Raw genomic sequence first — 13,933 nt, forward strand, 5'->3', positions numbered from 1 at the left:
TTGCCTAAAGGGTCACTCTCCCTTGCGTGAAATTGGCAAAAAAAAAATCCCCCATGCCTAGTGGTTTCTGCCCCCCTTATGGGCAGATCTGTCTAATAAAAATAGGCCAATCTGCCCCCGAAGGGGGCAGAAATGGCCTAAAACAAATCTGCTCCCCAGGGGAATGACCCTTGCCTAAGGGGTCGCTCACCTTGTGTGAAATTGATGCAAAAAAAAAAAAAATCCAGATCGGTCTAATCAATTTAGGTCAATCTGACCCCCAGGGGGGCAGAAATGGCCTAAAATAAATCTACTCCCCAGGGGAACAACCCTTGCCTAAGGGGTCGCTCACCTTGCGTGAAATTGATGCAAAGAAATAAAAATCCTTGGGCAAGTTGTTTCTGCTCTCCCTTGGGGGAAGATTGGCCTAATAAAAATAGGCCGATCTGCCCCCAAGGAGGGCAGAAATAGCTTAAATACAATTCCCCCCCCCAGGGAAACTACCATCGCTCCCCATATGTAAAAAACTAAAGTAAACAAAAATATATATATCCCTGGTGTCTAGGGGTTTCTGCCCCCCTGGGGGCAGATCGGTCTAATTATAATAGGCCGATCTGCCCACAAGGGGGGCAGAAAAGGCCTAAAAATGTTTTGTCCCCGTTGGGGAGCAGCCCTTACCCAAGGGGCTGCTCCCCTCATTCAATATAAAAAAAAAATCCTTGGTGTCTAGTGGTTTCTGCCCCCCTAGGGGGCAGATTGGCCTAGGAGTATTTTGCCCCCCGGGGAGCGACCCTTGCCTGAGGGGTCGCTCCCCACATATAAAAAAATAAAAAATAAACAAATGTATCCCTGGTGTCTAGGGGTTTCTGCCCCCCTTGGGGGCAGATCGGCCTAATTATAATAGACCGATCTGCCTCCAAGGGGGGAAGAAATAGCCTAAGAGTAATTTCCCCCCCCCCCACCCCCCCCTTCGGGAGTGACCTTTTCCTAAGGGGTCGCTCCCCACATATAAAAAAATAAAAATAATAATAAACAAAAAATAAAATTATCCCTGGTGTCTAGCGGTTTCTGCTCCCCCCGGAGGCAGATCAGCCTAATTATAATAGGTCGATCTGCCCCCAGGAGGGCAGAAATGGCCTAAAAATATTTTCCCCCCCGTGGAGAGTGGCCCTTGCCAAAGGGGCCGCTCCCCTTATGGATATAAAAAAAAAAAAAAAAACTCCCTGGTGTCTAGTGAGCATTTCTGCTGCAGCAGAAATGCTGAGAAAGACATCAAAGGAAAGGCCTTTGATGCCTTTCTCTGCCCCTCCACGTGATCGGAGGAGAAATGCAAAAGCATTTCACCTCCGATCCGCGATGGAAGCTCTTCCAGCATGGAGGGGCAGGCCTCTGATGAGGTCAGCATACGATCGCGGGCTGACGTCATTAGATGCCGCGAGGAGGTCAGGGGGCGGCGGGGTGTAAGGGGAAGCGATTCCCCTTCCATCCCTGCCCAGGGAAGGTGGGTGCAAGGCCCCCGGGGGGAGCGCTAGCGCTTCCCCGGAGGGCCCCTATCTGGACGTAACAGTTACGTCCTGGGCACCCGAGCAGTGCTGCCCAGGACGTAACCGTTGCATCCAGGGCACTCGAGGGGTTAAGACAACCTTTCATAACATGGCTTGAGATCTGTCTGAATAGCTTCATGCAGGTCCAGTACCTGGCATCAGCAGGCTGCACCATCCCACAGGATAATGTCCATCATAGGGCAAAGCAACATAGATTCCTGCATCTTACCTTTTTGTACTACCCCCAGCCCAAGAATATAAAGGCACTAATTCTTCCATCAAAAACATCAAAAGGACAGGGCTTGCTTTGGGCATCATTGCGACCACTGAACTATTGGATCAGGGATACAGAAAGTGAGCTACACAGGAAATGAGAGGGGGCAGAAAAAAGGGGAAGAAATTGTGGAAACCAAGTGAGAACACACAGTAAAAGGTGGAGAAGAAGCAAGCGAGGGAGACGGAAACAGGGGAGAGAGAAACAGAAAAAGTGGGTAAAAAAAGAGTGGAAGGTAAATAGAAAGAGATGGACATAAAAAGGGAGAAGTGCAGAGAAAATCAGAAAGAGGGAAAGGGAAAGTGCGAGATCGTAGACGGCAAGACAGCTGGAGAGGGGCAGCTGGAATGGGAGAGTGAGAGAAAAGAGACAGAACGGACAGTTGCAGCTCTTTAAGTCTGTCCCTAAAATCTCCAACTTCCACACTGCACGATAGCAAAGCACTAACATACCTAACCTGTTCCACGCGCTGTTATGGGTGAAAGCAATGGACGTACTAGGAAAATTGATAACTGATTATTTTGTTATGGTGTTTAGTGCCATAACCTTACTTCCACGGTAATATAGATGCTAGTTGTTAGTATTACTCAAAACAATACCAGTAATTTGCTTGACCTCAAACTAATGAGATCCGTTTGGGAATGAACCTGTGAACTAAAGGAGGCAGACTAATATCTGCCGTAGATTTATTAATTAATTGGCAGTATCTTCTGAATATCTTCGATAATGTCAAAGAGTTTTATTGGTCAACAAATGGTACATTTCCTGTCAGGTCACTGCATATTAAAGTGTCCTCACACTTTCTGCCTCTCTGTCCAGGCTATGTTTCACATCCTACTGACCTGTAAATAATTCTGAGTTTCTAGTGCTTCAGACCTAAACAAGCACTGGCAATGCCAATAACTTTGGCCTTAAAAATGGTGCATGGTAGCGTGAAGCATTACACGTAAATAGCACAAGAATGTATATGTATTTGTGTGGAAGCAAAGAAATGTATAATATTGGAGTACGTTAAAAGGTCAGGTGACAGTTGCACTGTCAAGTCAGACCTAAAAATCCATGTAGGTTAATGACTGCCCTCCTCTAGTCTGTGCTGCTACCAGAGAAAAACAACAAACTATCTAGTTATCTAAGACATTACAATGTCATTCATGTACCTTTGAAAGTTCAAGCTCAGGCAGCTGGTGGCAGCTGGTTAAATAAACAAAGTTATCGCAGCTGTGCATGGGGTAAGCACTCTTTTGTGGAAGCACACAAGTTATGCCCAATGAAAACTGTACTCATGACTACCAACATATAGGCAGAGTCAAAGCCACTCTCTAGCAATGCCCACATAATTGTCTGGCAATGGCTGCTCTGTCAAGCTAGATCAAGGATTCTCAAGTAGGGCTCATGTGCGGCCCTCCTGACCATGTGTGGCCCCCTGCTGAACAGCAGCACTTGGCTGATGTTTACTTGACAGAGCTGAAAAATTAATGATGCTGGTAATGGGGTCAGCATTTATTTACACCTTAACTGAAGTAACTGGAAAAAAAGGTGTCCTACACAACTTATCTTTATGAACACTTTAATTTTTAAAGACCTCTTGCAGGAATCATGCAAAAATATGAGACACTTTTTTCAAAATTCTATGTGTGTTTCATTAACATGCAGAAGTGTTTCACCTTAGCACCAGATTAAATCACTGCCTTAAGAGGCATTTATTAAAAGTAATAATTTTAATACAGTCTTGTAAACATACATGCTGCCTGTCCTGACAGTGCTATTAGTGAACCAAGGGGCAAGTAATTGGTCAGGTGCCCCCTCTGTGTAGCCTAAGTTTTTACTATAACTGAAACTGCATTATAGTTTATTAAATCAATACACATGAGAAGGTTTTCTACAGCACACTTCCTGAGCTCGTGTTTTCATGAGGTAATGAGGTTAGAGTGTGGGTGACAGACAGAAGCCATATGAAGGCTCGGTTTATGGTCCATACCATGTACATGCTTCGCTTCTCTCTACGCCACCCGGCTGTCATCCTGGTAGGATCAATTTGGTCATCGGGTATGCCACCAGACATATTTTTGATCCCTGGCGAAATGTTTGTGAGCATCCATTTACTAGACCATAAAAAAAGTCTGTCCCAGTGCAGCCCGACACTATGCTATACACAGATTTGTTTTAGAATCTGGTTTCAAAACATGCGTGGGTTGGTACGCCAGACAGAATGGAAGTCTGCAGACAGATACGAATGTGAGCAACTTGTTCACTCTTATTCTAGTTGTGATGTATTAGAGTTCGCAGAGCACAGCTTCAATAATATATTACAGTCAAGAAGAATAACAGTGCCCGACATCCGTAGCGCAGCAGAGTTTTCAGGCTGTGTATTTTCTGCATTTGATTTTTTTCACTCCTTTCAGAAGACCAATCTGAAGGTAAACAAGAATGGCTCGCTTAGCACACCGGTGCCCTTTGGATATTTTGTCGGCATCTAGAACAGAGCTCACTCCTTTCACTAGGGCATAAATTAGTGGTACAGCGCTCGCGCAAACACTGCAGCAGCCTCTAGATGACGGTATTGTGCATAAAATGTAACAGATCCTCGTCCATTCAGTCTTCAGATATAAACCAACTCAAGAAAGGAACAGCTAAAGCTTTGTAATATTTAGTTAATCCCTCATCAATTTTCATTGTATCCATACACCATGAAACAAAGTATTCATGGAAGATCAAACCCAGACAGCAATAAGTACAGCTTAGGCTCTAGGGTACAGACTTTGATGCATCGGCGCAGTTTCATAAAGTTATGCTGCCGCAAAATACACTGGCTTCTATTAGCAGACAAGTGTTGGTATTTCTTTTCCCTCCACCCGCGAATGCCCCACAGTCTCTTCATTAAATCTTTCTCGCAAATGCAATGCAGCTTGACATACCTGTTTTGGTTTCTGCAGTCCTACAGTAAATTGTTTTCCTACAAATAAAATGGTGATATTATTATTTTTGGGTCATGGACTACTTCATGCAAACTATAAAGAGAAATACAATCATTATATACACACCTAGAACATTGTAGCATCATTTCAATACACCTCAATTCGTCACATGTCAATAACTCCCATTTGCTAACATTTGCATTCATGAAAAGGACTACATTTACGCTTTGGCCCTTTGTCAGCATAAAAGCAATTGAAATACACAGAAAAGGGGCATGATTAAGAAAAGGGACACTTGTTTAACAATTCGATGCACGTTTATAATTAGGTGTACTCATTATTAATGAGTTGGTTGTGGCATCTATTGGGAGAACCAATCAGTGAGTCCCTCTGTACAAATCACGGTTATAACATTGAGTATATGCAAATCCCATTAAAAAGCTTACATTTAAGGCTCTGTGTGCTAGAGCATCAACAAAAAATGCGAATTTAGGTTCCTCAAACTTTCTGACCTTTGGTACATTCATCACAGCCCATAAATCATTACCTGCAATTATGGCCAGATTGCACCCCCTGCCCTTTCTGGATTAAATATATATATATATATATAGAGAGAGAGAGAGAAAATGTCACTTACCCAGTGTACATCTGTTCGTGGCATGAGACGCTGCAGATTCACATGCTGTGCACATCCCGCCATCTAGTGTTGGGCTCGGAGTGTTACAAGTTGTTTTTCTTCAAAGAAGTCTTTTTCGAGTCACGAGATCGAGGGACTCCTCCCCTTTCGGTTCCATTGCGCATGGGCGTCGACTCCATCTTAGATTGTTTTCCACGCAGAGGGTGAGGTAGGAGTTGTGTATCTAGTAATAGTGCCCATGCAATGGAGTAAATATGTATGTACATACTGTGTTTAAAAGTGATATATTTACAAATTTACAAATGTACAAGTCTAATTTTTTCTCAACTTAAAACGGCTACAGGCTCCCGGGGTGGTGGGAGGGCGCATGTGAATCTGCAGCGTCTCATGCCACGAACAGATGTACACTGGGTAAGTGACATTTTCTGTTCGATGGCATGTGTAGCTGCAGATACACATGCTGTGCATAGACTGGTAAGCAGTTATCTCCCCAAAAGCGGTGGTTCAGCCTGTAGGAGTTGAAGTTGTTTGAAATAAAGTCTGTAATACTGCTTGTCCTACTGTGGCTTGCTGTGTTGTTAACACATCCACGCAGTAATGCTTGGTAAATGTATGAGGCATAGACCATGTGGCTGCCTTACAGATTTCAGTCATTGGTATGTTTCCTAGAAAGGCCATGGTAGCACCTTTCTTTCTAGTTGAGTGTGCCTTTGGTGTAATAGGCAGTTCTCTTTTTGCTTTTATATAACAGGTTTGAATACATTTAACTATCCATCTGGCAATGCCTTGTTTGGATATTGGATTCCCTGTATGAGGTTTTTGGAATGCAACAAACAATTGTTTTGTTTTGCGAATTTGTTTTGTTCTATCTATGTAGTACATTAGTGCCCTTTTAATGTCTAACGTATGTAATGCTCTCTCAGCTACAGAATCTGGTTCTGGAAAGAATACTGGGAGTTCCACTGTTTGATTTAAGTGGAACGGTGATATGACCTTAGGTAAGAATTTAGGATTTGTTCGTAGAACTACTTTATGTTTATGTATCTGAATAAAGGGTTCTTGTATTGTAAATGCTTGTATTTCACTTACTGTTCTGAGAGATGTGATAGCTATCAGAAATGCTACTTTCCATGTTAAGTACTGTATCTCACATGAGTGCATGGGTTCAAAAGGTGGACCCATAAGTCGTGTTAAGACAATGTTGAGATTCCACGACGGAACTTGTGGTGTTCTTGGTGGGATAATTCTTTTCAGACCCTCCATAAATGCTTTTATGACTGGGACCCTGAATAATGAAGTTGAGTGCGTACTTTGCAGATAAGCTGAAATTGCGGTGAGATGTATTTTTATGGATGAAAAAGCTAACTTTGACTTTTGTAAGTGTAGTAGGTAACTTACGATGTGTTTAGCAGATGCGTGTAATGGTTGAATGTGATTATTATGGCAGTAATAAACAAATCTTTTCCACTTATTTGCATAGCAATGTCTTGTGGTTGGTTTTCTAGCTGGTTTTATGACCTCCATACATTCTTGTGTAAGGTCTAGATGCCCGAATTCTAAGACTTCAGGAGCCAAATTGCTAGATTCAGCGATGTTGGATTTGGGTGTCTGATCTGTTGTTTGTGTTGAGTTAACAGATCTGGTCTGTTTGGTAGTTTGATATGGGGCACTACTGAGAGGTCTAGTAGTGTTGTGTACCAAGGTTGTCGTGCCCAAGTTGGTGCTATTAGTGTGAGTTTGAGTTTGTTTTGACTCAATTTGTTTACTAGATATGGAAGGAGTGGGAGAGGGGGAAAAGCGTATGCAAATATCCCTGACCAATTCATCCATAACGCATTGCCCTGAGAGTGAGCCTGTGGGTACCTGGATGCGAAGTTTTGGCATTTTGCGTTTTCTTTTGTTGCAAATAGGTCTATTTGCGGTGTTCCCCACCTTTGGAAGTAAGTCTTTAGTATTTGGGGATGAATTTCCCATTCGTGGATCTGTTGATGATCCCAAGAGAGATTGTCTGCTAACTGGTTTTGAATTCCAGGTATGAACTGCGCTATTAGACGAATGTGGTTGTGAATCGCCCAATGCCATATTTTCTGTGCCAAGAGACACAACTGTGTCGAGTGTTTTCCTCCCTGTTTGTTCAGATAATACATAGTTGTCATGTTGTCTGTTTTGACAAGAATGTGTTTGTGGGTTATTATAGGTTGAAATGCTTTCAGCGCTAGAAATACTGCTAGGAGTTCTAAGTGATTTATGTGAAACTGTCTCTGCTGAGTGTCCCATTGTCCTTGGATGCTGTGTTGGTTGAGGTGTGCTCCCCACCCTATCATGGAGGCATCCTTTGTGATTACGTATTGAGGCACTGGGTCTTGAAAAGGCCGCCCTTTGTTTAAATTTATAGTGTTCCACCATTGAAGCGAGGTGTATGTTTGGCGGTCTATCAACACTAGATCTTGAAGTTGACCCTGTGCTTGTGACCACTGTGATGCTAGGCACTGTAGTAAGGGCCGCATTTGCAATCTTGCGTTTGGGACAGTGGCTATGCATGAGGACATCATGCCTAGTAGTTTCATCACGAATTTTACCTGTACATTTTGATTTGGGTGCATGGCTTGTATTACGTTCTGAAATGCCTGTACCCTTTGTGGACTTGGAGTGGCAATCCCTTCTGTTGTGTTGATTGTTGCTCCTAAGTATTGTTGTATCTGACACGGCTGTAGGTGTGATTTGTTGTAGTTGAGTGAGAAACCTAGCTTGTGAAGGGTTTCTATAACATACTTTGTGTGTTGTGAACACCGTTCTTGCATATTGGTTTTGATTAACCAATCGTCTAGGTACGGGAACACATGTATTTGCTGCCTTCTGATATGAGCTGCCACCACTGCCAGGCATTTTGTAAAAACTCTTGGCGCTTTTGTTATCCCGAATGGCAACACTTTGAACTGGTAATGTACCCCTTGGATTACAAACCTTAAGTACTTTCTGTTGGGAAGGATGTATAGGTATATGGAAATACGCATCCTTGAGGTCTAGTGTTGTCATGTAGTCTTGTTGTTTGAGAAATGGGATCACGTCTTGCAGTGTCACCATGTGAAAGTTATCTGATTTGATGTATATGTTTAATGATCTGAGATCTAGTATAGGTCTTAGAGTCTTCTCTTTTTTGGGTATGAGAAAGTACAGGGAGTAAACTCCTGTTCCTTTCTGATGAATTGGTACTAGCTCTATTGCCTCCTTTTGCAACAATGCTTGGACCTCCAGTTGTAAGAGATCCATGTGTTGTTTGGACATGTTGTGTGTTTTCGGTGGGACATTTGGAGGGAATTGAAGAAATTCTATGCAATAACCATGCTGGATAATGGCTAGGACCCACGTGTCTGTTGTTATTTCTTGCCAGTTGTTGTAGAAATTGGTTAGTCTCCCCCCCACTGGTGTCATGTGTTGGGGATTTGTGACGTTGAAGTCACTGTTTATTTTGTGGATTTTTGGGGCACTGGAACTTCCCTCTACTCTTTGGGAACTGTCCTCCTCTGTATTGTCCCCTAAAACTTCCCCACTGATATTGACTTTGATAAGTGGGTCTTGTTTGTGAGGGTGAGGGTTCTGTGCTCTGTCCCCGAAACCCCCCTCGAAAATGTGTTTTACGAAATGTGCCTCTGCTCTGTGGGGAGTAGAGTGCGCCCATGGCTTTGGCTGTATCTGTGTACTTTTTAAGTTTTTCTATGGCAGTGTCCACCTCCGGCGCAAACAACTGCTGTCCGTTAAAGGGCATATTCAGGACTGCTTGTTGTATTTCCGGCTTGAATCCTAAGGTTCTTAGCCATGCGTGCCTCCGTATGGTCACTGCTGTATTTACAGTCCTAGCAGCTGTGTCGGCTGCATCATTGCTGAACGTATCTGATTGTTCGAGATACTCTGGCCTTCCTCCACCACTTGTTGTGCTCTTTTTTTGGAACTCTTTGGGCAGGTGTTCTATGAAATGTTGCATTTCGTCCCAATGAGCCCTATCATATCTCGCCAGCAATGCCTGTGAGTTAGCAATGCGCCATTGGTTGGCTGCCTATGCCGCAACCCTTTTCCCCGCAGCGTCGAACTTGCGACTTTCTTTGTCTGGAGGTGGGGCATCTCCTGAGGTGTGTGAGTTTGCCCTTTTACGAGCTGCACCTGCTACCACTGAGTCTGGTGTTAATTGCTGCGTGATGTACACAGGGTCTGTTGGTGGCGCTTTGTATTTTTTCTCCACCCTTGGAATTATGGCCCTGCCCTTCACAGGCTCCTGAAACACTTGTTTGGAGTGTTTGAGCATTCCTGGTAACATAGGGAGACTCTGGTACTGGCTATGTGTACACGACAGTGTATTAAAGAGAAAGTCATCCTCTATAGGTTCTGCGTGCAGAGTGACATTATGAAACGCAGCTGCTCTTGACACCACCTGTGTGTAGGCAGTGCTGTCTTCAGGTGGTGACGGTCTCGCTGGATAACAGTCGGGACTGTTATCAGATACAGGCGCATCATAAAGATCCCATGCGTCGGGATCATCCTGACTCATCCCTGTGTGAGTTGGGGACTGCATCATTGGTGGAGTGGCTACTAGTGATAGTTGTGGTGAGCGTTGTGGAGATGGTGGCAGAGTCACTTGTCTTGCCACCTTTTCCTGTGGCTGCTTGTCTTTCTCTTGGAAGGCAAGTTTTCTTTTCATTCGTATTGGAGGGAGAGTACTGATCTTCCCTGTGTCCTTTTGAATGTGGAGCCTTCTTTGAGTGTAATCTGGCTCGACTGCTTCTAGTTCCTGTCCGAATATGTGTCCTTGCATCTGTGAGGACAGGCCCTGTTCCTCGGTGTAGGAACTCGATTTCGGTTCCGAGGCCGGATGTTTCAGTATGGAAACTTTTTCGGCAGTCTTTTTCAGCTCCGAAGACACTTTTTTAATTTTCGGCGTACTGATCTCTCGATGCCGACTCATTTCGGTGCCGCCCTCTCGGTGTCGAGATTGCTCTGACCCGGTGTCTCGGGGTCGAGTCTGCTCTGTGCCGGTATCTCGACCGGAGTCGGATGACTTCGACACATGCATGCCCTTTTTTGGTGCCGATGGTCGGTCACCTATTTTTCGGGTTAAGCCATGGCCTGCTGGCGGTGGCGTCCCCTGGGCTTTAGCGTTTTTTCCGTGAGTTTTGTGTTGTGACGTCTTACTCACGGTTTTCGGCATCTGTTCGGGATCGACCTCGTCCGAATCCGCAATGGAGATGGTTTCTTCCTCTTCCTCCAAGTGTCGTTGTCCTGTCGGCGCCGATGCCATTTGTAGTCTTCTTGCTCTTCGGTCTCCTAACGTCTTCCTCGACCGAAACGCTCAACAGGCCTCACAAGTATCCTTTTTGTGTTCTGGAGACAAACACAAATTACAGACCAGATGCTGATCTGTATAAGGATACTTGTTGTGACATTCGGGGCAGAAGCGGAATGGGGTCCGTTCCATTAGCCTTGAAGACGCACGTGGTCGGGCCGACCAGGCCCCGCCGGGGAATCGAAAATCCCAAATGGCCACCGGAGCTCTTCAGAAATCGGTGTCGATCTGTTGTAACTAGCCCGATACGAACGCAAACAATACCGTCGAATTTTCCAAGATTTTAACTAACTTTCCGAACCGAGACGCGGAGCTAAAAGGAACACGTCCGAACCCGATGGCGGAAAGAAAACAATCTAAGATGGAGTCGACGCCCATGCGCAATGGAGCCGAAAGGGGAGGAGTCCCTCGATCTCGTGACTCGAAAAAGACTTCTTCGAAGAAAACACTAGATGGTGGGATGTGCACAGCATGTGTATCTGCAGCTACACATGCCATCGAACATATATATATATATATAATTGAAGCCATCAGCACTCTGTTACAGTCATGATATACTTAAGGAGGAATGAGGGGCCAGATGTATGAAAAGCTGGTTGCACTATACTGGACAAAATTGCAACCATTGTGGAATTTTGCAAACCAACCCATGTACTAATAAGTAATTTCCCAAAATTCTGATTCACTGTGGTTCAGAATTGGACCTACATGAGATAGACTGAAAATTGTGATTCCTAATAATTTGTGGTTATCAAGGGGAGGGTAGCCGATTCGGATCATGATGCAGAGCACCATGTCTATGATTGCTTTTCATTTATTTTTATGTTCAGTTTATTTACCTTAAAAGAAATGGGGTAGCATTAAAGAAAAAGTTTCAAAACATTTTAGAAGTTTGTCTGGGGCTGTACAGTGTTCCCTGTACATCTGCTTCCTCCCCAACAAACTTCCAACTGTTACAGTCATAAAGGAGAAAGGATGCCAAAGAGCCCCCTTCCTTTTTGTGACTGCAATACCATCCCATCTTTGAGGTCTGTAATTTTCCAGAGGTTTACAACCACGTTTTCAGCCCAAATCCATTAATACAGGTGAAAGGAATGCCTACAACTTGCTTATTCCAAATAGTGATTTCCTATCCATCTCTAAACTCATTTTAGGAGTTGAACAGACATTAGGACTCATAAAAATGGGGTTAGTACAATATAAAAACATTTTTGTGTTCACAAACTCTGCATCTGAGCATTGGTGACGATTGGAAAATGGCCCTCCCTGAAGGGTCACCCCAAATTAATTGCCTTCCTCCTCCTCTTCCTCTTTTTCTGACCTCATTTTTGTTGGCTTTAGGACTCTGGTCACTTACCTACTTCTAACCAGTGCTAAAGTGCATGTGCTCTCTCCCTAAAACATGGTAACATTGGTTCATACCCAAATGGCATATCTAATTTACATACAAGTCCCTAGTAAAGTGCACTGGATGTGCCCAGGGCCTTCTACTACTAGTGGGCCTGCAGCACTGATTCTGCCACCCACAAAAGTAGCCCCTTAACCATGTCTCAGGTCTGCCATTGCCAGGCCTGAGTGTGCAGTTTCACTGTCACTTCGAATTGGTAGTTAAAACTACTTGCCAAGCCTTGAACTCCCCTTTTCTTACATATAAGTGATCCCTAATGTAGGCCCTAGGTAACCTATAGGACAGTGTGCTATGTAAGTAAAAGGCAGGATATATACTTATGAATTTTACATATCCTGTTAGTGAACCCCACCTTCTAGTCATTTTTCACTACTGTGAAGCCTGCTCCTCTCATTGGCCAGCATTACAAATTCCCATATATCTTTTTAATTGGAAATTTCTGATCTGAGAGGAATAGAATTGTCATGTTTGATATGGTTGGAACGGGAGTGATAAATCTTCTTACTGGTAAAGTTGGATTCTACATTGCTATTTCAGAAATGTTGCTTTTAGAAAGTAGGCATTTCTCTGCACTTTCTGCCATCTGTGCCTTACAGCCTGTCTCCAAACCACGTCGGGTCTGTGCTGGTTGACAGGTTCCCTTGTGCATTCCACCCAGACAGTCATAAACACAGGACATTCAGCTGCATCTGTATTCATTTGCATACTGATGGGTCTCCCTGGGTAGGAATGGTGGAGGGGCTCTCTCATACACTTCAAAGGCCACTGGCCTGCCTTCACACAAAGGACTGATAACCCCCACAGGGCTCCTGGCAGACAGTGCTGGGTTGAAAGAGGAACATGTGCACTTCAAAACCATTCTTTGAAGTTTCCTCCACTTCAAAAGCACTTTTGGGCATATATACTGGGTCTGTGACCCCACCAAATCAGACACTTCTGGACCTACAACTGGACTCTGTCTGAGGGACTGCTTGGCTGCCCAAAGGACTCATCTGGACTGCTTTGCTGGAAGGACTGGTTGTCTGCTTGTTGACCTGCTGCCTCCTGACTCTGCTGGAAGGCCTCTGTCTTCCTCCTCAAGTGCTCCCCAAGGGCTTGGATTGACCCTTCCACCTGTTTTGAGGTCTCAGGGCTATTAAAGACTTTACCAAAGAGGGGAAAATCCAGTGTGTTGCAACACCTGCGAAATTTGACGCAGCACTGGCTGAAAAATAACTGCATCACCTGCCGGATTGGTGCAGCACCTGTTGCCTCTGCTCAACACAATTTGGATTTTCCTCACATTGTCCCTGGGCTTCAAAATATCCCTGCATTGCAGTGAGGAATCAAGGCTGTGCTCATGGAAACCGATGGATCGCTTTGCAGCATGGAAGAAACACATTGCCGTGCTGGAAAAAGTGATGCATCGCTTTACTTTTCAATGCATCTCCTCCTCTGCAGTCCCACTGCAGCATTATTTTTGATGCATCCCAGGTAGTGTGTGTTAAAAGGATAGAACCACTGATTCTTAAGGATTGAGATTTATCTAAACCTTTAAAAAGTAATAAACTGGTGTGTAGTACTTTCAGTGGTGTTTTCACTGTGTTACTGTAGAGTTATTGCAAAAATACTTTACAGATTGCCTTCTAAACTAAGCCTGTCTGCTCTGTGTCACTCGAGTGTGAGCACCTTATAATTTAGGTTGCGTTGTGACTTACCCTGATTAAGGTTGTGGTCCGTACTTGGATAAGGTGCAAACCTCTACACCAACTAGAGAACCAATTTCTAACAGCGACCAAAAAAATGTTTCATAAAACTGCATATAGATTATGTAATAAAGGGCAGGCAATAACATGATTCCC

The 13,933-nt window shown here is 44.1% G+C and overlaps 1 protein-coding gene across 1 annotated transcript in view; it reads right to left on the reverse strand.

The window, feature by feature from the left end:
* CHST8 (carbohydrate sulfotransferase 8) overlaps positions 1 to 13,933 on the reverse strand; it is a 1,378,704-nt gene that overhangs the window by 93,147 nt on the left and 1,271,624 nt on the right. The window contains exon 4 of the mRNA XM_069216491.1: positions 4,713 to 4,750. Coding sequence (XP_069072592.1) covers positions 4,713 to 4,750 — 38 coding nt within the window. The remainder of the gene's footprint in view (positions 1 to 4,712; positions 4,751 to 13,933) is intronic.

This window comes from Pleurodeles waltl, chromosome 12, assembly GCF_031143425.1.
Source record: "Pleurodeles waltl isolate 20211129_DDA chromosome 12, aPleWal1.hap1.20221129, whole genome shotgun sequence".
NCBI classification, from domain to species: domain Eukaryota; kingdom Metazoa; phylum Chordata; class Amphibia; order Caudata; family Salamandridae; genus Pleurodeles; species Pleurodeles waltl.